General features: G+C 44.4%; 1 protein-coding gene across 2 annotated transcripts in view; it reads left to right on the top strand.

The window, feature by feature from the left end:
- The window catches only part of ELMO1 (engulfment and cell motility 1), a 549,163-nt gene that overhangs the window by 143,815 nt on the left and 379,797 nt on the right, over positions 1-25,551 (top strand). For both annotated transcript variants that reach the window (XM_063113910.1, XM_063113909.1), the window contains exons 5-6: positions 9,270-9,320; positions 19,096-19,265. In XM_063113910.1, the coding sequence (XP_062969980.1) occupies positions 9,270-9,320; positions 19,096-19,265 (221 nt within the window). The remainder of the gene's footprint in view (positions 1-9,269; positions 9,321-19,095; positions 19,266-25,551) is intronic.

The raw sequence follows: 25,551 nt of genomic DNA, 5'->3' as shown, positions 1-25,551 counted from the left end.
CCCCAATTTTTTTTCTTTTGGTCAGCTGGCCAGTATGGGGATCTGAACCCTTGACCTAGGTGTTATCAGCACCACACTCTACAGAGTGAGCGAACCAGCCAGCCCTGTCTCCTGACATTCTTGGCCTCAGGCGCCCATGTCCTGGTAGACTCGCTGGGCTGCTGGGAACTGTCCACCCCTCTGTCTGCTCCTTCCAACCCAGATCTTATTGCAGATGCAAAGACAGCAGGCCAGGCAGTCATGGTGGAACTGGCTCTCTGCCTCCATGTCCTGTGGGTACAGACCACGAATAGGTAGCTAACAGGCATCTCTTAATACCTGCCTTGTTCTTTCTTTTTTGGGCTTGGAGAATTGGGTACAGGACAGCTGGGTACTGTGGAAAGTAGAATCATTGAAGAAAAAAAACAGCTGAGAATGGATTCCAGTTAGGGGCATGAAAGAAGTGTGTAAAAGAAGTCAAAAGCCAAATCCTTCAGCTGATGGGTGGAGGTGAACAGCTGCAGCTGTGATGGGGGGTGGGGACACCGTCCCGGATGGTGGACAGCCCAGGGAAGGCACATTAGTTAGGGGCAACGTGCATCTGCAACCGCTGGCCACCTTTTCTTCCTTACCCATCTTCCTCCCTCCTCTTTGCCTTTTCTCCCTGACTCTTTGGGCTTCAGATTTTATTTAGGGTATTCCCAGCACACCTCCTTAAATGTCAGATGTGCAATCCCCTGTCCAGAGGCATTGCCCTGTAACCTAGCAACCAGCTCATCCTACGCTGCCCTCAGTGGTTTCATTAGCCTGAAGATGTGAAGACCAAGCAAATGGACACACGGAGGACGGGAGGGATCAGGTTCAAGTGCAGAATCAGTCTTTGTGATGATAAAGTAATGGATCTGAAGAACAGCCTGACGCTGTAGCAGCACATCCAAAGGAGAGAGACAGAGAGAGACAGAGAAGGTAGAGAGAGGAGGAGAGCCCGAGCCAGGGAGGAGGACAGGGAGCTGCCTGCCACCTGAGCGTCCTGGACCCCTGGGATCGTCAGCACCACCTGCCTCGGACCTTCTGTTGTCCCTGCTAAGGAACAGGAGGGGAAGTAGAATTTGGATTTTTGGCCAGGCAATAATTCCCAATTTATCTGACTAAATGGGAAGTTGGCATAATGAGAAAAACCAATTTCCGAGGGAAACCTATGACAGCAATGACAAGTTTCTGCTGAGCCTTGTGGCCTAGTCCACACGGAGGTGGGTTTGTGAGCGGGTTCTGTGGAGACACAGGGACATCCTATGGAGACACCCGGCAACGTCGGGCCAGCGCGGCCCAGCACTGTCGCGTGTGTGTCAACACGACAGCGGGGCTCTCTCAGGCGTCCTGGCCACTTGTCATACCCCGCATTCACCGTGTGCAGCTGGGACGTTTCCCCACAGAAATGTCCTCTCTGCTTCTTTCCCCTCTTTATTTCTGAGGAGCTGGCATTAGACAGTTTAGGCTCTGGTGATTCTGAACTTTATTTTGCATCAGAATTGCTTGGGATTATCACAGTCCGAACTTTCCTAAGATGAGCCAGTACATTTGGAACAAGATTTCTGAATTTCAAGGTAATAAAGTCTGGGGCAAACAAACCTAATACCAGCTCCTCAAAAATAGAGGGGGGAAAGAAGCAGAAAGAACATTTTAATACACACCTGTGGTGATTCTGAAGCAGGTGGTCCAAAGGTCCTATGAAACAGAGGATTAAAGTCTCATTTTCCAGGCCCAGCCTGTGGCTCACTTGGGAGTGTGGTGCTGATAACACCAAGTCAAGGGTTAAGATCCCTTTACCAGTCATCTTGTAAAAATAAATGAATAAATAAAGTCTCGTTTTCCAGAGAAGGGCTTGTGCCAGTTCCTTGGCACTGTGAGCTGATTGGCACATTCTTCATTTTCGTAGAATCCCTCTCCCCAGGGAGGGAGAGGGGTTGTTGGCTCATTTTCTCTTCCTTGACCACACCCTTTTATATGTCATCTGATGGTGTTCCTAGTCCAGCCTGAGAAAGGTGACCCTGCCTCCCTTGGATGCTGTTGACAGCTGCCTTCCCAAGTGTGAAAAGCATGACCTGTTCCTAAGACAAAGCTGACAAGGTCATTGCTCACCGTGGTCAGGAGAACATACCATGCAGTGCTTTGGCAGTGTCTCAGGGGCAAAGGTCTACCAGTCAGGGTTCAACCAGAGGCGCAAGGCCAATAGCAGACATGCACTTAGAGATTGTTGCAGGGAGTTGTCTTGCGTGATTGTGGGGGCCTGCTGGGCAAATCTGAGATCCACAGGGCAAGCTGGATGGCTGGGATACTGGCCGAGTCTTCTCTCTACAGGGAGAACTTTTTTCCTCATCAAGGAACCCACAGCTCTGTTTTTAAGGCCCTTCAACTTACTGAATCAGGCCCACCCAGATTATCTAGGATAATCCCCCTTACTTAAAGTCAGCTGATTATGGACTCTGATCATGTCTACAAAATACCTTCACAGCAACACCTAGATTACTGTTTGGTGGAATAACTGGGGACTATTGGCTAGTCAAATTGACACTTCAGAAAGACTATAAAAAAAGAAACAGGAAAGGAACAAAAGGCCATCACAGAAGGTCAGGTCAGAGTTTACCATGAACTGGAAGTGTTATGTAGGCGGGTCTTTCAGAGCATGTATAGGTCATGATGCAACAGTCCAGCATTGGGAAACAGCAGAGAATTTTGAGGTGAGGAAGTCAAAGAATCTTAGAGTGAAAACCGTTGATATGTTTCATTTAAGAGTTCATGGGTCTGTATTAGTCCATTCCTGTTGTTTATTACAAAATACATGCAACTAGGTATTTTATAAAGAAGATGAAATTTACTTACTGTTTCTGAGGTTGGGAAGTCCAAAGTCCAGGGGACACAACTGCTGAGAGTTTTCTTTGGTGGTCTCTTTTTACAGCAATGCAGGGGTCTCACATGGCAGAAAATGGTAGAGCAGAGAGAGAGAGGAGACTCTGACATGCTCTCCTTTTAAAGCCCTCAGAACCACACCACTGACCGCCGTTTTTAATTCATTCACTACAGCATGGTCCTACAATCTAATTACCTCTTCAAAGCCTCACCTTTCAATTACCATGATAGGATCTCCCTTCCTCAACAGTTACAGTGGGGATTAAACTTCAATGAGTTTGGGGGGGACATTGAATCCACAGCATTCTGCCCCTGGCTCCCCAAAACTCATGTCCTTTTCACATACAAGTGCACTCATTTCATCCCCGAAGTCTTAATTTGTTTCAACTCAGAAGTCCAAAGTTCGAAGTCCCATCTATAAAATCAAAACAAGTTATCCACACCAAGATACAATGGTGGGACAAGCATAGGGTACATATTCCTTTTCAAAATGGGGACATAGGCCAAAAGAAAGGGGTAATTAGTCCTAAACAAGCCCAAAACCCAGCAGGGCAGGCAACTAATCTTACAGGTAGTGAATCATGTACCTTAACTCCATGTTCAACATCCTCTGCCTGCAGACCAAACACCATGTGGATGCTGCCGAGGTGCTGGGGTCCAGCCACACCTGGGGCCAATTTAACCACAGCTGGAGTGGTCAAAGCAGCTGGGGTGCTGGTGTGAAGAGCCGCTTCCCAAGGTGGCCCTGGGCAGTGAGCCCCTGGGAGGGCGCCTCAGGCCTATTTCCCAAGACCATTCTGTCTCCCTAGGCCTCTGGGCCTAGAATGGAAGGATTGGCCCCAGAGGCTTCTGCAATGCCTTCAGGGTCTTTTCCACCTTCTCTTGATAATCCCTTTCTTTTGTACTAATCTTCTTAGCGCCACTGCATTTTTCTTTTGAAAATAACTCTCTGCTTCTCTATCACATGGCCAGGCTGCAAATTTTCCAAATCTTTACACTCTGCTTCCCTTTTAATTATAAATTCTGGCATAATGTCATGAATTTTCTGCCATAACTCAGCCTAGGCTTTTGCAAGTAGCCGTGCAGCTTCCTTCTTCTACCAAATACCCTGGGTCAGCACCTTGAAGTTCCACATTCCATAATACTTTTGGGCATGAACAGAATGCAGCCAAGTTCCTTGCCAGTTTATAGCAAGGGTGATCTTTGCCCCAGTTCCCAATGAGTCCTTCCTTTTCATTTACATCTGAGATCTTCTCAGAATGGTCTTTACTGTCCATATTTCTGTCATTTTCCTGCTCACCACCATTTAACCAGTCTTTAAGTAGTTCCGAACTTTCCTTGGTTTTCTTGTCTTCTAAATTCCCACCTGCAGCCAGGCTTTTCCTAACCTACTCCTGCAAATTCTTCCAGCTTTTGCCCATCACTCAGTTCCAAAGCCACATCCACATTTTCAAGTACCTATTATAAGTAACACTGCACTTTTCTGGTACCAATTTTCTGTATTAGTCTGTTTCTGTTGCTTATAACAAAATACACAGAACAGGGTATTTTATGAAGAAACAAAATTTATTCCTTACTGTTTTTGAGTCTGGGCAGTCCAAAGTCCAGGGGACACATCTGCTGAGGGTCTTCTTTGGTGGTGGCTTTACAGCAACGCAGGGGTCTCCCACGGCAGAACGTGGCAGAGCAGAGAGAGAGACACTCATGCACTCTCCTTTTAAAGCCCTCAGAACCATGCCCATGACCACCATTATTAATCCACTCACTATGGCACAGTCCTACAGTCTAATCACCTCTTCAAGGCCTCACCTTTCAATTACTATAATAGGATTTCCTACAACAGTGGGGATTAAACTTCAGTGATGTTGCAGGGGCATCCAGTCTACAGCAGGGTCTTTCAGGAAGTTCCTATAATAAGCAGTCATACCATTTGCCTAGGCAGGAGGCCCTGGAAGAATAAAGTTATGCTCATGAAGACAAGAGGAACACACAGTGATGTTTGTTGTAGAAGGTGAAGTTTGGGTGCTCAAGGTCCCGATGAGTGTAGGTGGGGTGGACAGTTCTGTTCTCAGTCCACATGCTCTGGATTTCTTTCTAATGAAGCAGAGCATACTGTCTTGTTCCCAAAGTATGAGCCTTGTGATTCTCCCTGTGACTTATGGCCAGGTCTGTCTGCTGTGTTGCCAGACTGGCTCCTCTGGAGAGAAGACACATACACTAACAGCACATCAGAGCTGGAGTTTCGCCCCATTGCTCCTACCCCTCTCCCCTGGCCAAAGCCTGGTCTACCTTTAAGTGTCCTGCCTGCCTTTCCTGGTGCATCCCAGGCTCTAAGCGACCACACAGGACATTTGTCCATTTGGTGAGGATGTCTCATCCTCTCATGTCTCAGAGCTTCGAGATGTGCTGTTTCCTCGTTTCTCCTAGGACACCTTATTTATATTTAAGGGATCTTTCTGAACATCACCTCCACTAAAGGCCTTTGCTGCACACCCTGTCCCCCTGCAATGCTAGTCAGACTCTTTCACGGTACAGATATAATTATCACATCAGTCTCTCTCACTTGGTTGGATTCCTGGAGGACAGGAACTGGTCCTGTTCAACTTTGTGTCTGCCCTGGTGCCTCATCCATGGCCCAGCATGTAGTAGGTTTAGCCATTTATTCGACTATGAGTTGTTTGAGAGCCAACCGTGTGTGCCAGGCCGTAGATGGTCACTGTTGCAGACAGGAGTGAGGCAGTAGTGATGGACTGTCTGCTCTCAGGGATGGGGCATTCTGGGGTGGAGGGAGACAACCAATGAACAAGATAAGGAAGTAAAGCCACACACATGCACCAGCAGCACTCAGCGAGTGTAGGGGGGACCGTGGCAGGGAGTGCTCCTCGCAGCAGACAGAGGCTGGGCAGGACAGAGAGAGTGGGGGTCCCGGCCGCCGGTGGGCGGGCACGCTGAGGCAGAGTGCCTCCCTCTCCACGCTGGTCTGCTGCAGAAGAGGCGTCCATTTCTCATAGTTGTTGTCTGCTGGACTTTCGGGTAACATCAATTATTATTTTTATTTGTTGGGTTACATGCAGAGGCTAGCTAAAACCAAATAAGGGTGCAGCAGTGTACTTTTCAGATGTTATTTTTGTGCTTAGTGATAAACAGCTTTTGCAAGCATTTACAACATGCCAGGCAGTGTTTTGAAGGCTTTAAATGGATTTGTCATCTAGACCTCAGAATGACCTTAGGAAATAGGCACTACACCCATTTTCCACATGAGGACAGAGGAGAGCCCTGCCACTGGTCCCCGTGAGAAAGCGAAACATGTGTCCCACCCGGTGGCCCTGTCACTTACGTGAGGCTCTCTGCCGCTGGGGTGGAATTTATGAAATCAGAGTGAAGAGGAGCCTCTTCCTTTGTTAGTGAAGTTTACATTCCAAGTTAGGCCTTTCACACCAAGCGAAAGGTGTCACCAGCACGTGGTGACAGAGGTGCGATCCAGTTGATTTTCCTGATAGAATACAGACCCGGAGGCAGGGGTTTACCATCTCCTCTCTCTGCGTTTGATCTACCCTTGGGTCAGGACCTGAAAGTTTCAGTGCACGTGTTAGTAGCTCTTTTACATATCTCCTTTTATTCCAAAGTACAAAGAACTGATTAAAAACCATCTGGAGAGGAAGAAGTAAATGAACTGTTGACTGAGAAGGCGCAGGCAGAAAGGAATGGCAGTGATTGCTCCATTCTTGAGCTAGTTCTAGGCCAGGCACAGCACATATATCACCTCCTGTTCTTACCACACTCTCTAAGCAATGGGTCGTTCTCGCCATTGTGGGGAAGAAAACACAGGGAGAGTGGTTAAGTGGCTTGCATGGAGTCTGCACAGCTCGTGCAAGGCAGAGCAGGAATTTGTTTTGGTATAAACAAACAACACACAATCCTCTAGATCCTCTTTACAAAGCAACCTTGCTTGGGTTGCAGAAAGTAAGGAGTCAGCGTAGCAGGAGCCCATGTGGGAGCCTGGAGGCCAGCTGCTTGGTCTTATTCCAGTCCTGCTCCCACCCTGGGCATGGCGAGGAAGCCCCGGGAATCTGCAGAGCACTTGCTAACACCACTCTTAATTCTTTGCTCTCATGTCTGTTGACTGACTGATGAACTCGCCCCTCTAAAGACGAATGCAAGATCTAGTCCTTCTTACCCTTTCCAAGCAGGTAGAGTGCAGCCTCTGGTGTCAGATAACCGCTCCTCTCAACGGTTTTGGTTTCTTATCTTTCAAATGGGTATGGAGTTATTACGATGTTTAAATAATGAGCATTGAAATAAAAACCCTCAGTCGAGTACCTTTCAATAAATGTTAGTTCATTGCTGTTATTAGCAATGCCTCTTCACAACTGCAGATTGCCATGAGGAGAGGAGATCTCTAAACCTTCCTGGCCTCTTCGTACCCTCAGAGCCTCTGTCCCTACATGAGTGGAAAATTTGAGCAGAATAAACTGGACCTCTTTTCTCTCTTGGGGAGCAACCTGCCTTAAGTCTTACCTGAACAGGTGTGCCAGATCTGAGGGTTTGATTGGCATGTCTGCTGGCTCCTACTATAAGCCTTGTTCCCCCAAATCACTAATATAGTGGATATTTTAGTTTTCTATCTTCTGAATCTTATTTTCTTAATTCATTTTGCAGGGAAAAGGTATACTACATATCTGGCCTCCTTAATATTCCATAATTAGTATTTGTTGTCTTCCTTTTCAGTTCTCATACAGTCAGAATTTTACAGTTGGGAAGAGGTCTTAAAAATGACTTGAGTTCATTGCACCCTCTCCTACCTGAGCCTGCCCGCCCAGTGGCCATTCAGCACACGCTTGCATACTTCTGGGAATGAGGAGCTGGCTCTCTCCAGAGGTGACCCATTGGGTCCATGGACACTCTAGATTGGGCTGAATTGCTCACGTAGGGTCTGGATCCTGCAGTGGTGGGTTTTCAGACCCTCCTGCACTCTGTGTGAAACGTTCAGATGTAGTTTCCTTTGGGAGGGAGTACTGGCTGGAAGCTTGCCTCCTTCCAGGGTAGTTCTTTTAGAAAATTCATTGTCCAATAAATAGTGAGAATTGGCTGAAGGAGCAAGCAATCTGTGCATCTTTGGTATTTCATCAAGAAATTTCCCACCACCTCGGTGTGCCTGCTACATCCTGAGCAAATTCCAGCTTGCCCTTTTCTTAAACCATGCAGGAGAGTGATCCTTGAGTCATGTTTAGTAAACTCCTGGCCTCAGTGCCCCAGGTAGAGGATGGGCCAAAGTGTCCTGTAAAGCCACCTCCTAGAATCTGAGCGTGCATGCTCTGGTGGAAGAAAATAAAACTGCTGGTGAAATTCCACCTTCAAAATGCCAAAGATGCCAAGTGATAGCTTCAAAACACTCACTGCAAACATGCTAGCCAAGTGCAGGCAGACCGATTTGGGATCTGCTCACTGGTGCTGTTTCTTCTTCAAGGCAACCTGCAGAGGGAACCAGCAAATGTTCTGAAACTAAGCTCCTTAACAACACTTTTAAAAATAACAGCTTTTTTGAGATATACCTCATAAGCCAAAAATTTCACCCTTTAAAAGTGTTCAGTTTGGTGGTTTTTAGTATATTCATGGAGTTGTAAGACCATCACCACAATTAATTTTAGAACATTTTCATCACACTGAAAAGAAACTCTACCTATTAGCAGTTACTCTTCAGTTCCCCTCCCCCCAGCTCCTGGCACCCACTAATCTGGCTTCCTGTTTCTGTGGTTTGCTAATTCTGGGCATTTCATATAAACGGAATTGTACAATATGTGGTCTTTTGTGTCTGGCTTTTCTCACTTAGTATAGTGTTCTCAAGGCTCATCCGTGTTGTACCATGTGTCCATACTTCGTTTCTTTTTATGACCTAATATTTTTTCATTGAATGGATGTGCCACATTTTGTTTGTGCATTCACTAGTTGATGGGCATGTGAGTGTTACCACCTTTTGACTAGTATGAATAATGTTTGTACGAACATCCGTGTACAAGTTTTTCTATGGACGTGTTTTCAATTCTCTTGGGTATATACGTAGAAGTGAAATTGCTAGGTCATATGCCCTAAATAACCTTTTAAAATTAATTTTTATATGCTATTCTTAGGCCCCATATGTCTGTTCTTTGGGTTTATATTTGCTTCCTCTATGCCGAATGTTGTCAGTGACTTGATATAAAGTTAACACGTCTGGGACCCAGGTTAGAATTCTTTGTAGAAATAATTTAAAATTACTCGTGAGAAAAAAACTGAGTCACAGAGTACTTATATATAGAGTCTCCGCTAAATTATATTTGCCTTTGCTCTCTTCTTGACCACGCTTCTACCTGAAGATTTACAAAGACTTTTTTTCTCTTTTCCAGAATCGCAATGAAATAAAAAACGGCACTATCCTTCGCTTAACCACATCTCCAGTAAGTCGATCTTAGTTTATAGCTTCTCAATAAACTCTTTGCCCTCCAGCTCTGTTATATGTGAATATGGAATATTAATATTTGAGGTCTCTGGAATGTCTTCACGTGCAGATTCTGAATTAGCAGCAATGGCCCATCCTTATATTTCCCATTACAGAGGAGGAAGACTTTGCTCCAGGTTAAGTGCAAGTAAATTGGTTGTGAAGCCTTTTAGGTTTGAGTTTGGTGGACATCTCAACAGTTCTCCTATTACAGGTGGGATAACTCAGCTGATTGGTCTTACCCACCTGCCCACACATCCACCTCAGGCCATCTGAGCAAATCCAGGCAACAAACAATAGCAAACAAAACCAAAGACCACTTGTTACTCCCCTTTAAAGTTGGTGCGTGTGCCTGTGTGCATGCACACATGAGAGAGTTTAAGCATTTTTCTAGCTTTAGTTAGTTATTATGACAATTCATAAAAATACAGTACAAGAAATGTTGGCCACTTATGTCGTTTCATTGACAGCTGATTCTAGATAAAGCACTTTAGAGTCTTCTGAATAAAAGCTGCTAAACAAGATGCTACAATATATTTAGACTATTGTAGCTGACTGTGTCACTGATCTTGTTTTGCCTACTTGCTTGTATATGCTTTGGGTAGTAACATTAGCATATTTAAGCTATATTATTTCACAGTGCATTTTATTGCTTTCCTAAAAAATAATTTGCACAAAACACACCAAGTGTTACTATTTTCACTCTGCATATGTGATGAAAACTGTGTCTAACTATCATTTTCAGTTCCCAGGAAGGCATGTGGTAGGCTAAAAATAAATTTAAAAATTGAGAGAAGCATCTGGCTAAAATTAAACTGTGGATACTGTAACCACCACAAATTTTTCTTGTTGAAAATTGCATTAGAAAGTCTTAAAAACTCCTAAACATTGTACCCAATAGCATCTTGAACCTAAACACAGTGATAGCTCAATAGAATGCATTGCTGGAGTTAGCTGAACTGTCTGTCGTTCGGTGCCTCCTTTGCCACTTAATGGAAATTAAAATTTTTACTCGTTTTTCAGTGGCTACATGATGAACTGAGACTTTCTGTCTGACTTTGCATTGGTCTTCTTACTTGATTCAGAATGAATTCATGTTAATTTTACCTTTAGAGACTATTGCTTCATTTGGTTTTCATAGTTCCTATTTATCTTGCTGAAAGTACTCAACTGCTTGCTGGGCAGAAGGAGTACACCTTGTCTTTATTTCTTCTTAGAATCAGAAAGGATCAGCTTTTTATCTAAACCTTCTCCAAGTCAAAGAAAGAGTTCTCTTTTTTATTGCCGTGCATTCATTGAAAGGTTAGGTGTTGGGCAACGTAAAGTTTTTCAACATTCCAAAAGTAAGCATACTAATGCCATGGCACGACTTGTTGTCATCTGGGACTGTGGAATTTGTGTTCTTAAGATAATGATCCTAACATTCCCAACTTGGTGAATGAAAACATGGAAACCCAGTGTACAAGGGAATATCACAAGATGCGAGTCCGACTACAAGACATGGGTTTACGTTTTCTAGAGCAGTGGTAACCAAACCTGGATCTCTATGGAACTTAAAAAAGGCTGATGTCTGGGCCTTTATAGAGGGGCTGGATTACAATATCTGGGAATGGGGCCCAGGAATCTGCATGTTAAGCAGTTGCCCTGTAGTTTGGCTGTAGCCACAGGGTCTAGAACTGGAAATTATAAGCAAGATGTTTGGGATCTGTAAACTTCGTTTGTTGCTAGTAGGTTATTTTTTATTGTGTTTAACTGAAAAAATATGGGTCAGCACATGCTAACTCTTTTTATGTACACAATAAAAGTATGTTTTAAAAAATCTATCTCTATCAAATTTGTTTGGATGTGTTAGAGTACCGTAAAGAACCCAGCTTTTTAAGGCGCTTCATCTACCGCAGCTGAACTCTCCCAGCAGGTTGATAAGATCACATACACGGTCACATATGTACACACACACATGCACACACATGCACATACTCCTGTTTTTAGGTAATTCTTAGCTGTGCTGAATTTTACCTCCACTCTGTGGAAGGTGGTCATTTTGTTCACTGACGAATTTGTTTTCTGTATTTATCAAGAACAGTCCTTTCTGGATTGTTCCTAGTGAAATAGAGTTACTGCAAGGAGATCTAAACAAACAATCTACACCATTTTTCTTGTAAAAGCCCTTGGACTTGGCTGTGGTTCTCCACTGCATTGCCCGTCTTAGACAATCTCTCTAGTGGCCGTCTTAAACATGTGTATCTTCCTGGTGTTGTGTTTTTATCCATCTCTCCTGTATGATAAAAATATAGCCAGCAACAGACCCAGGGAATGTGGGCAAATGTGTGTGAGCTTCAGCCCATTTCGGGGTTGGGAGCTTCAGACTGTGCAGCTCAGTAATGTCTCCTCCTACCTGCCATGGTAATAATAGCTGGGGACGTAGAACCTGGGGTCACCCGTTGCATGAAGCATATTTTTAAATAAGTTTGGCTGCTGCTCCTATCAGAAGAAGCTTGGATTGCCAGACCATTGTTTTCACTTTACTGAAATTGTTGTTTTAAAAAAATCCTTACAATGAATATATTTGTAGTTTCGGAGTGGGGAAAATCTCTCTAATTAGAACAAGAAACTCGGAAACCATAAGGAAAAACATTGATAAACTTGACTACCAAAAAATAAAAACCTCTGTTTGAAAAAATTCCAGAAACAAAGTCAAAAACAGCACATTAGAAAAAACAATTGGCAACACGCACAATGGAGGGGTAATTCCTCCATTTGCAGGATCCTTTATGAATGAGTAAACAAACCGCCTCCAAAAACAGGTGGCCAAAAGCTATAAACAAGAAACACAAAGGAAAAAAACGATCGATATACGTATGAAAAAAGAAAATCAATCCCTCTTGAAAGAGATGAAAATGTACACTCTTAGATAACGAAGATGTGAGGAAAACACGCTGTGGGGTCAGGAATATAAATTGGTACAGCTCTTTGGAGGGCAATTTAGCTGTATCTACCCAAATTTAAAATACGTATACCCAATTCGGGAGAATGTGGTGCTGCTGGGAATTTATCCAATAAATACACTCACAAAAGCATTGCAGGACAGACAAACGAAAACACACACACACACACACACACACACACACACACACACACACACACACACACACCACATCCAAGCATAGCTGTATGCATTATTGTTTTTAGTGGTGAAAGACTGGAAACCTGGTACATGTCTATCAGTTAGGACTAGGTAGATGCAGTAAGTATTACTCAGGCCATAGAGAACTGTGCCACTGTTAATAAGAATGTGGTAGGTGCCGCTGCAGAGGCGTCTCTAAATCTGTGATTAAGCTCAAAAGCAGGCTGCAGAACATTGTGTATAGAACAGTGCCAGTTATGTACATGGAAAGGAAGTGCATATGTGCAGGTAGAAGAATAAAAATGTTTCTCAAAGGATACTACAAGAAACTGTTAGCATTGAGCTGAGTTTATTTTGTGACTTTCTGTAGTAATTATGTATTTCTTTCTATATCATGTGCTGGTATTATTTTTAATTAAATACAAAAAAATTATTATAAAGCCATTGCAGTCGTAAGAGGTGCATCATAATGTTCCATGCTAAAAACATTTTAGCATTCCAAGCTACAGATTTTTAAAGAGCCCTTTTAAATATGGACTGAATTCCTCTTGCCAATTATTCCTCATAGACACCAAAACCACTCATCAATTCGTACTGCTGCTGTGTCAGCGGAAGGCATAATCCACCCTGTCTGCTCCCCGTGTTTAGGGAATGAGTATCAGAATTATCTAGGTCAGAGGGACTGTCATGATTTGGGGGGCTAGTTCCTCTGGCAGTAAGAAAAATGGTATTATGTCAGCGACTTTGTGGATTCAGATTATCAGAGATTCTTAACAATAAAACCATGAACAGTTAGTTATTTTTATTTGTCAATTTTTCAATTCAGTTTTTCAACATTTTTCTGCTAGTTTGAGAAACTATAAAGGGGTTGTAAAGTGTCTTGACTTCTATTTCTTGCCTTGCTCCAGTGGGAGCTTGTAGGCAAGGAACGACAGGCTCCATCTGGCTGCTGCCCCAGAGCAGACGGCTGGGCTGCGAGGGCAGGTTAGGGCAGGCGACGTGCCAGTGGCCTGGGCTACCTGCCTGTAGGGATGCAGAGAGTTGGGGTGCTTTGGAAAACCAGTCCCAGGGCTTCATGATGAAGTGCTCCTCACGGAAGGACGCTGGGATGCTCCTGCTGTTGTGGCAAGATAGAGGGCTGCTTCCTGGAGTGGAAGGATTGGGGCGATGAAGAGTTATGTGTCCCTGAGGACTTGTCAGCTAGGCGCTTAGGTGTGTGTGTCATGTCCGGCAGCCTGGAGAGACACAGGTGTGCCAGCCACCACCATGTAAATGGCGACTGCAGCCGTGGGCTGGATGAGGTTACCTTAGGGGATGGGCTGGCGCAGAATCCTGGGGACTCCAGATTTAGAGAAGGAGCTGGCCAAGAAATGAGGAGAAAGTGCTTGAGGGACGAGGGGGCATTTAAGTGTGCAGAAGTCAGCTGAGGCCGGATGAAAGGTCGGGTGTGGGACCTGCCACTCAGAGGGACCAGGAGTGCCGGGAGATGCTCTACGCTGTCCGCTGTCCATGCAGGGCTGGCCCTGGGAGCGTTGCAGGAGTGACGGAAATGAGAAGAGAGGCAGAGCAGCCACTCAGAGCCACTCCTTATTCCAGAACTTTCTCTGAGAATGAGAGCTGTGAAATGAGGGGAAGTGGGAGGGGGCTGTTTATGCATTTTTGTTTGTTTTTTGAGAGGGGAGCTACTGGAGAATTTGCAGCTGGAAATGGTCCACCCCAGACAGAGATGCGGCAGCAGGGGTCGTTTTGAAGGACAGTATTTGCAGAGAGAGAGGAGGCAGGGAAGGCGGGAGGGTGGGGACCAGCAGTGCGGAGGTGCAGGGGTCCTGGCTGCTGGCTTTGCTTCCCCAGTGAAATGGGAAGCACGTTCACAGTGGAAGGGGGCAGGGGCAGGGAGAGGTTTAAGGAGAGAAGAAAAGGCATGGAGAAGTCATTTGGAAGGAGGTGACGAACCTTCTGGGAAAGGGCAGTTGGAGCGCTGGGCGATATACGCCTGCAGAGCTGTGGCTCCCAAGCACTTTTTAGACTGCTTTGTCATTGGCGTCATGGATCAGAATCATGCTAGTAGTTTCTTGGGGGTGATTTTAACTAGTACCTTCAAGAACAGAGATGGCGAATACTTGACACATAGGCCACCGGCATCCGTCCTGTGGTCTGGGCCCAGAGCTGCGAATGCCCAGGACATGGGGCAGCCACAGGAGCTTCTGAGCACAGCGAAAGGTGTTCTCTATCCTTAGAACACCACCAGAAAATAAACTGTGCAATCTGATGCAGTCACCCACATGAACTCTGCACACTTTTTATTTGTGCTGACACCTGAAAAATCAGAACTAAGACTATTTTATTTTTTAATAATGTTGATTTCCCCCCAGGTATAAAAATAGTACAGAACCATTATGGAAAATTAGAAAAATGAAGCTCACTACAAAGAGAATTATGTAGAATATTACAATTCGTCAGTAACCACAGATCATGCCTCAATTTGACTTCTTTGGTCATTTTATGCAAATATATAAATATGTGTACATAAGTGCATCTATGGTTATATAGATCTACATGTTTGTTCATTTATTTAATGAAAAATTTTTTTGAACTCCTGGTAAATTCCAGTCACTGTTCTTGATACCAGGAATATATGAAGGTACTTCAAAATATTCATGGAGAGATTCATATTAGCTTGTAATTCTACTTTTCCACTAACTTTTTAGTGTGCTGAGCAAGTCTAACAGGTTTCCTCTCCTCCTGGAGTTTACGTTCTAGTGGATACACACACCTCTGTGCATATATACCCCATCCCCACAAACAATAAAATATATTTGCATCCTGGGCATCTCTCCCAATCGGGAGGATGTGCCTATGCTATCTGACATTCTCTGAAAGTTTCTTTTTTAATTTCATGTATTTTGTCCTATACCATGAGTTATTTAACCACTGTCTGTCCTGTTGTTGAACCTAGCAATTGCTTCCAATGTTTGAATATAAATGCGATTTTCAGTGCTCCCAATGCACCACCCATCTGTCTCAGATATTTAATCCATGCTTTCAGGGAAGCACGTGACCACCCAGGGTTCCTCCAGCTCCCTGTGCTCCTGAACACCCTTGAGCACTGGCCTGTCACTTCTCTCCGCTCACCTCCTTCCTCCACTCCCCCTGGTTCACCAACCCCAGACACACATTCCCAATGCCCAGAATATGCCCCCTCTGCCATGCGGTTGGCTCCTCTTGTCAATCTGATCTCTCACTTCCGCAGGGTGCTGCTGGTCCCTGAAGGCCACCCCACCTAAAGGAGTCTCAGTCACCCTCTATCATATCCTCCTGTTTTAGATTTTGCTATAAAACTTACCAATATTTAATTTCTTCTTGCTAATTTTATTTATTTTTTTTACGATCTGCCTCCCACTCCAAAGTGGGTGAGCCCCAGGAGGGTGAGAACCTTGCCCGTCCTGTTCTTTGCATCCTAAATGTTCAGGATAGTGCCTGGCTCAGAGTGAGCTTTCCAGAATCCTCGGTTGAATCGGTGAGGGAGGGTTCTGAAGGGCGTAGTTCTCCAATGGATAACTATAAAGACCGGTTTGAGTGGAGGCTAAAAATTATTTGCAGAGTAATCTTCTGCAATATTGATGTCCAGAAAGTAAATTTTGCTTACAAAACCCCAATATTTGAATAATAAAAACTTTTATTCACTTTTTTTTTGCGTAATAAAAGTTTTCCATCCACATTATTTAGAAATAAGAGAAGATAAAAAGAGTACACATTCCTACCTTTTCCCTTTCTAACTGGAAAAATATTGATTTAAAAATGTCCCAGCCGTTTGACATATATTTTGATTGGAGGTCACTTCTGGGACTCAACTCTGTGGGGCATTTTCACCTGGCAGACTCTGTAATGAGGATTCCTGCCCAGTTGAGAAACAGTCTGTCAGAACTTTGAACATGATCTCATCACAGTTTAGTGCACCTACCGAGAGGGAACAGGAGGCCAAGAGAGGTGAGGAGGGGTTCACTGCGACCCCAGAGCCAGCCAGCGACAGAGCTGGAAGCGGCCCTGGGCTCTCTCTCCTAGTCCGGGGAGCTTTCCAGCACAGCCCACCTGGCTTGCCTCCATCTGCCCATCCTCCAGGGGTTCACCTGTGTCCTGAAACAAAGAGGAAAACTTACCCAAAAGCAAACACCATGGGAGCACCACATTTTTTAGGAAGAATTGCCTCCTTAGACGACGGTACCGAGGGCAAGGAAGGAGCAAGGCCTGCTTCAAAAGCTAAGAACAGCACCGTGAAACAGGACTTGTCATTCTCAGGCACCGGGCGAGGCAGGAGAGGGCTGAGAGGTTCCACAGGACCTGTCAGGCCATTGCATCTGTGAACTTCGAATGTTGCAGTTTGGCACAATTTGGAGGAGCCTTTACTGCTGTTACTGAGAGTGATTCCTCGGCTGAGACCCCGGCAAGTCAGGGTATTGCTTTGCTGCTCTGATGAGTCTGGGTAGAATATTTCCAATTTCCATAGCAGCAACCTGTTAGCAGTCCTGGGATCTGGGATCTAGTTCCTCTGCTTGGGACACTTGTCCCTCTCAAGTTTCTGTTTTCTCTTCTCACTTCTCTTACTTTAGGTTGCATTTATTTATTTACTTTGAAGTAGGTGGCACCTTGAAGGCATACAAGTCAAGTGGAAAGAATGTCGTAAGAAATTCCACTTACTAGCTTCCATGTTATTCACTTTATTCTCTTAACAAAAGTTCCTACTGAAAAGTACGCAACTTTTGAAGGGGTGATCAGATTTTCTTTTTGTACTGTAAACCAGTAAACCAGCCATCATGCTCCAGCTGGCCCGGACAGGCGGTGACTGAAAGACAGAATCAGAGCTCCCATCCCACGACACTGTGAGAGGCAGTGTCCTGAGAGACTCAGAGCAACAGTTCTCAGCATAGGATGTGGGACCAGCAGCGTCAGCCTCACCTGGGCCTTGTTCAATATACACTTTCAGGGCTCCCACCCCGGGCCTTCAGAACCAGAAACTCTGGGGGTGGCCTAGACGCCATCCAGGAGACTCTCGTGCGTGCAGCAATTTGAGGTGCCCTGTTTAGAGTGTGTTCCCTGGAGTCCAACTGCCCAGGTTCTAGCTCAGCTGTCGCACCCATGAGCTGTGTGACCTTGGGCAAGTTACTTAACTTCCCTGTATTTCAGTTTTTTGTCAAATGAAGATAATGAAAGTTCCCACCTGATAGGACTGTTGTGCAGATTAAATGAATTACTAAATGAAGGTATTTAGAATAGTGGTCTGGTTTTGGTTGTATTTAAATGGCAGACCCCAGCACTTGTTTGACCATGTGATGGGGGCATGGACTTTGTCCATGTCTTTGTTCCTGAACGGTTGCACTGGTCTCCCTGTTGAATCCTCTTTTGTCCTTGGGGGCTGCTTCAGGTGACAGTGAAGGGGAATCTGGGCAGGGAGGGAGGGGAGGCGGCTCTGGAGCCTGTTGGGGTGGAGTCCGTCCTTCTGCTCACAGTACCTGTGTGGATTCCCCGCCCCACCCTGCAGTCCTACCCCGTCATAGTTCACGGGTGTTCCTCCGTTATTTGTGACCAGTTTTTGTTCAGGAGAGATACCTCCTAGTTAGGGTCAAAGACCCCATCTTCCCCTTTCTCTAAAATATAGCAGTTTCAAAGGAGAAGACAAGTACCTGCCTAGGAGACCATGAGGATGGCGGAGTTAGATAATATCTACAACAGGTGTTCGGCTATTTCTATTAAGCAAAAACACAGGCGGAAAGTTTAGTATTTTATTTTTCTTATTGCCTGCCCCACCTGAAAAGTGGATATGAAAAGCTTGACTGATGATTGAGATATAGACTACACGTTACTATCCAAAGGTTCAGCTCCTCCAATAAATTTCCATTCCCCTCTGTCCTGCATGTAGAAGCCAAGTACAAAGGCCTTAAAAAAGCCAGGCCTCATTCTAGCTAATTCTAGGCATGGCTGTTAATTGGCTTTCCTAATTATTTGCTTATAAATTTACGCAGTAAGTAGCCAGTGCATGTGAAACACATGTTGTTGAAAATTGAAATTTACAAGCATCGTGTGTGCAGTGCTGGAAGATTTTCAGTAACCCAGAAAGATTACTTGGGTGTCTAATGAAGCTTTGAACATAGTGTGTAGGCAGTTATTACTCAGAGTATTGACTGAACAGAGGAACATGCTGTATAAATTTGTGTAATTGCCTAACAAAGCAAATAGCTTTTTGTTGCTTCTAGATAATAATTTTATTTAAAAAGTAAACATTCTCCATGTTTTTTCCTCCTCTCTGCCACACCCTGTTTGGTTTCAGGCTTTAATATTCTTGTGTTCTTGCTCTTGCTTTTCCTTAAAATGGAAATACAGTCCTGTCGGGGACACAGCTGCTCCCATCGTGGAGTGAGCGACGTTGCACTGTGGGCGGAGACTTTGCAGTTGGAAGCCTCCCCATGACGTGCCCACTCTCCAGTTCGCAGATAGTCTTGTGCTTTTGGCTTTCATTTCTTTATTTCTCAATGAAACTTTGGTTATTTATTTATTTATTTATTTGCTGTGTGGTTTCCCTTGTGAACACTCTTCCCTCTGTTTTTGCCCCGGCAAGGCTCAGAACGCCCAGCAGCTCCACGAACGCATCCAGTCGTCCAGTATGGACGCAAAGCTGGAAGCCCTGAAGGACCTGGCCAGCCTGTCCCGCGATGTCACCTTTGCCCAGGAGTTTATAAATCTGGATGGCATCTCTCTCCTCACACAGATGGTCGAAAGCGGCACTGAGTAAGCGTCTTTTGTCCAGACTTCCACATCTGTCCTATTGGTTCCAGCATTTGGGGTATGTGTTACATTCCTCGTACACGCAGCATCTAGCTTTAAAGACCAGAAACTCGGCTACACTCGGAGGAATCTGGCTTTCGAGAGAGTGTCTATCTAGGTAGTGAGTTTGTAGTTTCAGGAGCTTTGTGTCCTTTACCCACCAACCAGCCCGTATCTGGGATGCAGTGGAAATCCACACAGTACCAGAAATGTCAGAATGATGACAAAAAATATTAGGTCGTCATCTCCAAGGGCTTTGCCAACACTAAAATTATAATTTGATAAATATATTGATCCCTCATATCCCTTGCCTATCCCCAGGAAAAATTTCCCATCCCTTTCCTGACTTCATTAAAAAAATCAGAATACCAACTTATGTTTCAAAGTCTTAAACCAGATCAAGATAACATCCCTGAAGTAATTTTTAAAAAATTAACACTTGAATGATTAAATACATGTCATTAATTATTTAATTAAATAAGTCAACATTTTATGGAGTATCTACTGTGTGCCAAAGAGCGGGAAGTGGGAAAATTTTAGAAGAGTTGGGACTCGACTTCCAAAAATTGATGGAGACTAACATATAGGTAGAATTCAATTGGGTAGAATTCCTCCCGAGGGCTAGGAGGCTGGAGGCTGCACCAGTCACATTTCGAAGAGCCTCACGGGGAGGTGACAGTGAACCTGGCCTTGAAGGAGCCTGAGTTCTGCAATGAATGAGGAAGGGATGGGCGTTTCCACATGGGGAGTTCACCTTCTCAGCGGAGGCTTTGACCCTCTGGCGTGACGGGGCAGTATAGGGATCCAGGTGGGTCTGGCTCTTACGTGTGTGGACAGAGAACTGCCCTGACCACGGATGCCAGGGTAGAGTGAGCAGGGAGCTGTTTCCTCCTGTGTTGAGAGAGGCTATTGGCATAGACTAGTAGAGCATGTGATTTAGAGACTGTGAAATTGCTGAATCAGTTAATTACCTATTAATATGTTAAATTAATGATGTGCAGAGTCAGGAAGATATTTATGAGGAAAATGTAAATGTCATGGAGAATCGGGGTTTAAACCTGGATCATTTAAATCTCTCTTCAGTACCTAGTGATACAAAGAATGAACAGATGACTATACCTGTTGATGACCTGTCTGGGCACACCCCCTTCCTCCCTACCTCCCCCCCGACCTCCTCCTGCAATTGGCATTATTTAGCCTCTGCAGCTGGCACTAGTGAGAGATTCTTTTTCTCTCATTCGAAGGCAGGATGTTTGACAACAGCAGGAATATTTCCCATACGAGAATGTTCTTTAGAGTTTGGAGTTGGGGGTCTTGCCTCACAGACAAGTAGAGAACATCTCTAGAGCTGAATAGGGGAATGAACGTCAAATCCAAGAGGACCAACAAGCAGGCCTGGGTGAGGTGGAAAGGACCAAGTGTAGAAAGGGACAATAGGTGTACATTTTTTTAGTACCGAGTAAAACTCTGCTTGTGAGAGTTTTGGAGTATATCAACTTGGAGGGGGACAGGGAAATGCAAATTCTGGTGTCATCAGGATTCAAAGTGGTTACTGTAAGTTGGAGTTGGAGCATGAAACAGCTAGAGGGAAGTTGAACAAGTTTAGGGAGCCAAAGTCTCCACAAAGGAGAAGGACACAGAGGGCTCTGTGGCAGAAGGTCCAGGCTGGAGTCTAGTGTGGGCGGTGCCAGGCCCCTTCACCCTGGTTTCTAGTGAGCACTGTAGGAGTATGAGTGGCGCCTGCAAACACCTCCAGCCTGAACCGTGCGGTCCTTCAGGTGTTTCCAGACGTGGTGGATCCGTGTGATGTGCCCACCACTGCTTCTGGTGGGACAGTGAGCCCCAGGGAATTCTGCCTTGGTGACATTTACTAACATGTTAAATTAAAATGTAAAAATGTTACCACATTTATTGATTTATCTAAGTCTCAGCCATTGATATACCATAGGCAATGTACTAGAGCCAACTGTAATGTCACCTGCTAAGGTTAGGAGATTCTGCCATAGACACCTAGGTATCTAGGGGCCTGAGCTCTTGAATATTTGCAATTATATTGTATAAATGCTTCTGAGATTACTGGAATTGCAATAGTAATTACAATTAAGAGTCTCATGCTCTACCGACTGAGCTAGCCGGGCATCTGTATAGTAATTACAATTACAATGTTGAAGACAGAGAGCAGGGATCATGTGACATGCACTGATGGAGTTTGGATGTGTTGTCCCCTCCAAAACTCATGTGGAAATCTGATCCCCAGTGTGGCAGTGTTGGAAACTGATTGAGTCATGGGGGCGGATTCCTCATGAATGGATTAATGCTCTCCCTGGGGGAGGAAGGGTAGTGAGTGAGTTCTCACTCTATTAGTTCCCGTGAGAGCTGATTGTTTAAAAGACCCTGGCACCTCCTCTCTCTCTCTCTCTCTTGCTTCCTCTCGCCATGTGATCTGTTTGTACCTGCCGGCTCCCTGTCACTTTCCACCATGAGTAGAAGCAGCCTGAGGTTGCTACCAGATGCAGCTGTCCCAGAATCATAAGCCAAGTAAACCTCTCTTCTTTATAAATTACCCAGTCTCAGGTAATTCTGTTATAGCAACACAAAACGGACTAAAACATGCACCCTGAATGTAGGGCTGTGGCAGAGCTCAGGACCTCCAGAGTCTGACAGTGATTTTGACAATGAAAACAGCATGCTAGGAGCTTTAGTTTTTCAGTTTCTCATTGTATTTGTTTGCTAGCTAGGGCTGCCATAACAAAATACCACAGCCTGGGAGGTTTAAATAACAGAATTTTTTTTTGTTCACAGTTCTGGAGGCTGGAAGTCCAAGGTCAAGGTGTCGGGAGGTTTGGTGTCTTCTGAAGCCTCTCTCCTTGGCCTACAGATGGCCACCTGCTCTGTCGTTATGTAGCATGGCCTTTGCTCTGTGTGCACATCCCAGGTGTCTCTGTATGTCTAAATTTGCTCTTTTAATAAGGACACCAGTCAGATTGGATTAGGGCCCACCCTACTGACCTCATTTAACCATAATGGCCTCTTTAAAGGCCCTCTTTCCAAATACAGTCCCATTCTTGGGTACTGGAGGTTGGGGCTTCAACATATGAATTTTGCGGTGGGGACACACTTCAGCCAGTAGTACACATCAGAAGGACACTGCCACTTTGCTTGAAAAGAAAAAAAGCCAAAACTGATACTATGTACCTGACTTGTCAACATTCTTACTTTTTATCAGTGCTAATGCCTTACTCTGTAACTCATCTGACCTATCCAGCAGCCCAAAAGAATCACCATCCCTCATACCCATGACTGGGGACAGCAGGTCTGAATTATATCTCCATATTGCACAGGTACAGTGTACAAGAATGTCAATACTGAACCTACTTTATGCAAACCAAAGCAATAGAATACCTTAAAAAAAAAAAAGAAGAGTATTATGTTCATTAACATTTTCACTATTTATAATAATCAATAAGCCATCCCAGTTTGAAACCCACAGCCAGGTTTCAGATGGAAAAACAGAACTCAAGACCTGATCTTGGGTGAGTTTTGTTTCTGGGAAGGAATAATGTCTCTCTGGATCACCTTTGGTGTCCCCTCACTGTTTTATACAAGTTCAAAGTCGTGCTGCTTTGGGAGATGGAGGAAGGAGGACTGGAGCTGCAAGGCCACCTGCCTGCCTCCTGCTGGTCTGCAGCTCGTCTTAAGCGGTGGCTCATTTGATCCATGGCTCTTTTTCAGATCTTTTGCTCAGATTAAAAAGAAAAGAAAAACACATTTTTTTTCTTATAAGGCAACTTGGCTTCTCAATTAATCTTATAGCAAGGCTTTAATTAATTAACAGGAAACCTTTGGAATAGAAATCACGCAGGTTAAATGGACCCTGCAGTTTGAAAGGCGTTTAGTCATGACTCCAGGGCAGCCTTCCAGCTGGGGAAGGTGGAGGTTTCCTAAGCAAGACCTGTGGAAATTTTTAGGAAATACTGAAGAAATGCAGCTGAAATTTTTCTCCTTATTTTTAGTAATAATGAGCGTCAGAGATGACTCGCCTTCTTGTCAGGCAAGGCTGAGCTTTTAAAGGCCTCTTTCCAGCTGGTACCAGAAGGGCCTATGGTACAGACTCAGCAGCAGAGGAGCCATGGGGAAGTGACATTTTGGCAGAGCACAGTGTTTAAAACCTGCATTTAATTTTTCTATCCTTGTGGAATTTTGAAATTCCATTCCTAATTTCTGCTTGAAACATAGGTGTGGAAGCAGATAAAGTTGTGAGGAAACAGGTTGCCCTAGCCTGAAGGTGAGTCTCCCTAAGGAGTGGACAGATTTACAAAAATGAAAAAGATGGGTATCCGCAGATCTTTCAGAAATGATATATTTTATTATATTCGATAGAAAAAAGTTGTACTTGGAACTCTTAAGTCCAAAGGACTGAGTAACACTGCTCTTCTTGGGTTTTAAAAAAACACCAGGTTGTCTATGCTTCTGTGCACACAAGGCATCACGCAGATTACTGTGTGTCCTTCTGCGTCAAACAGTCAGCCATCCAGGGGGCAGAAGCAAGGGGAACTTTTCCAAGAACAAAAGAGCAGGGTACTCAGGGTTTCCTTCCCACTTGCCAATGTGAAGAGAAAGTTACGCTGCTGGAGTATGAATAAGCTGTAGCACCACCCCAGGCAGAGAAGTCAAGAGTGAAAAAGATTTATCTACGTACAAGGAACGTGAGCGGTTTTTTTTGAATGTGCTTTCTTTCCTTCTGAAAAAATTATATTTATTGTTTAAAAATATGTAAGCAGAAAGAAAAAAGAAGCATTGGTTGCCATCTCCCTTTCCACAGAGAACCAGTTTTAGTATCTTGGTGCACCTCCTTTTTGTACGTTCTTTTAGATACATACAGATGCACAGGTGTCTTAAAAAGAGAATTATAATTTCATGTTTTTTATAATTTGCTTTTAGTACCTAGCAATATTTCTCTGCCATTAAATAGTATTCCTTTTCTCATTTTTGTTGCTTGCATATTATTTCATCTTTACAGCTTGTTGAGGTATAGTGATACACAATATAACATAACAATTTGGAGAATGTGCACAGCATAGTTAACTATTTCCCCATTGTAGAATATTTACATTGTTTTCAGGTTTTTTTTTTTTTCTGAATATTCTCTTATCAGCTTTTCTTTCAGCAAAATCTTTGTGAATATTTGTATTATTTTGTTGGAATAAAATTCCTGACTCAGAGGATATACACGTTTTAAAGCTGTCTTAAGATAAGACCAGCCTCGTAGCTTGCTGAAATGTCCTAAATTACACTTTACTTTTTGTGTAGGAGTATGTCCATTTCCTACAGCCTGGCCAATACTAGACTGTTGGTGTTCTCTTAGGTTTCGTAGTTTTCCTAGGAAAAATAGCAGTGAGGTATTTGAGGAGTTCTCACTAATCTGGGCAATTTATAACTGCTGTTTTATTAGTTTGGTCGAGGCCATTCTCCAAAATTTGGCTGGCTGTATTAGGATCAGAGGAAGGAATCCCATGGCTATCTTAGTGATATGTAAAGCCCTTAGGTAATTGTCTTAAAAATAAACAGCATTAATTGTATAAATAACTGCTCCCTCCCCGCTCTGTCGTACATGTGGCACGGAGGAGGAAGTTGGGCTGCTGTGCACGTGTCTGTTATGTGGGTGTGTGTATACAAATAGGTGTCGTTGTTGCATTCACGCAAGAACGGTCTCATAGGAAATTTACATTATGCACATTTTCTTCATGCCTCAACCAGAGCTCTTTTCGTTTTCTAGGCGTTGTGAGAACTGAGGTGTGTCTTGAATTGCACAGCCTGAGTGATGCCTTGGCTTTGACGTTGCCCGGCACCCGCACTTGAGAAGGAACTTGCGGGTTTCGTTTGCTTAGCAGAGTGTGTATTATTTGAGTGCTGGACGTTATTCCTGGCACCTGGTTAGGCGTATGATAGTTCTTGACTGTGTGTGACCTTTTCTGAAATTTTGTCTTCACACAAAAGATGCGTTTATTTTTTGAAAGTAACTTTGTTAACCTCCAGGGGCACGGATTAGCAGCTCCAACATGCCATTGCTTGGGAGAACTTGGTGTCTCTTATAAGCCCTGGCTGTTCTGGGAGGTCCAAACCAGGCCAAAGTGACCAGCCAACCCACTGCCCAGCAGCACAGCCCTGCTGAGGCCATGCGAGGTTTGCACCTCTCCTCGGAGGCCACGGGAGCAGCCGGTGGCTCCGAGACTGAGCCAGAGGGTGGCCG

Source organism: Cynocephalus volans, chromosome 11 (genome assembly GCF_027409185.1).
Source record: "Cynocephalus volans isolate mCynVol1 chromosome 11, mCynVol1.pri, whole genome shotgun sequence".
NCBI lineage: Eukaryota > Metazoa > Chordata > Mammalia > Dermoptera > Cynocephalidae > Cynocephalus > Cynocephalus volans.
The sequence above is the reverse complement of the archived record's forward strand: the minus strand, read 5'-3'. Positions and strand labels throughout refer to the sequence as shown.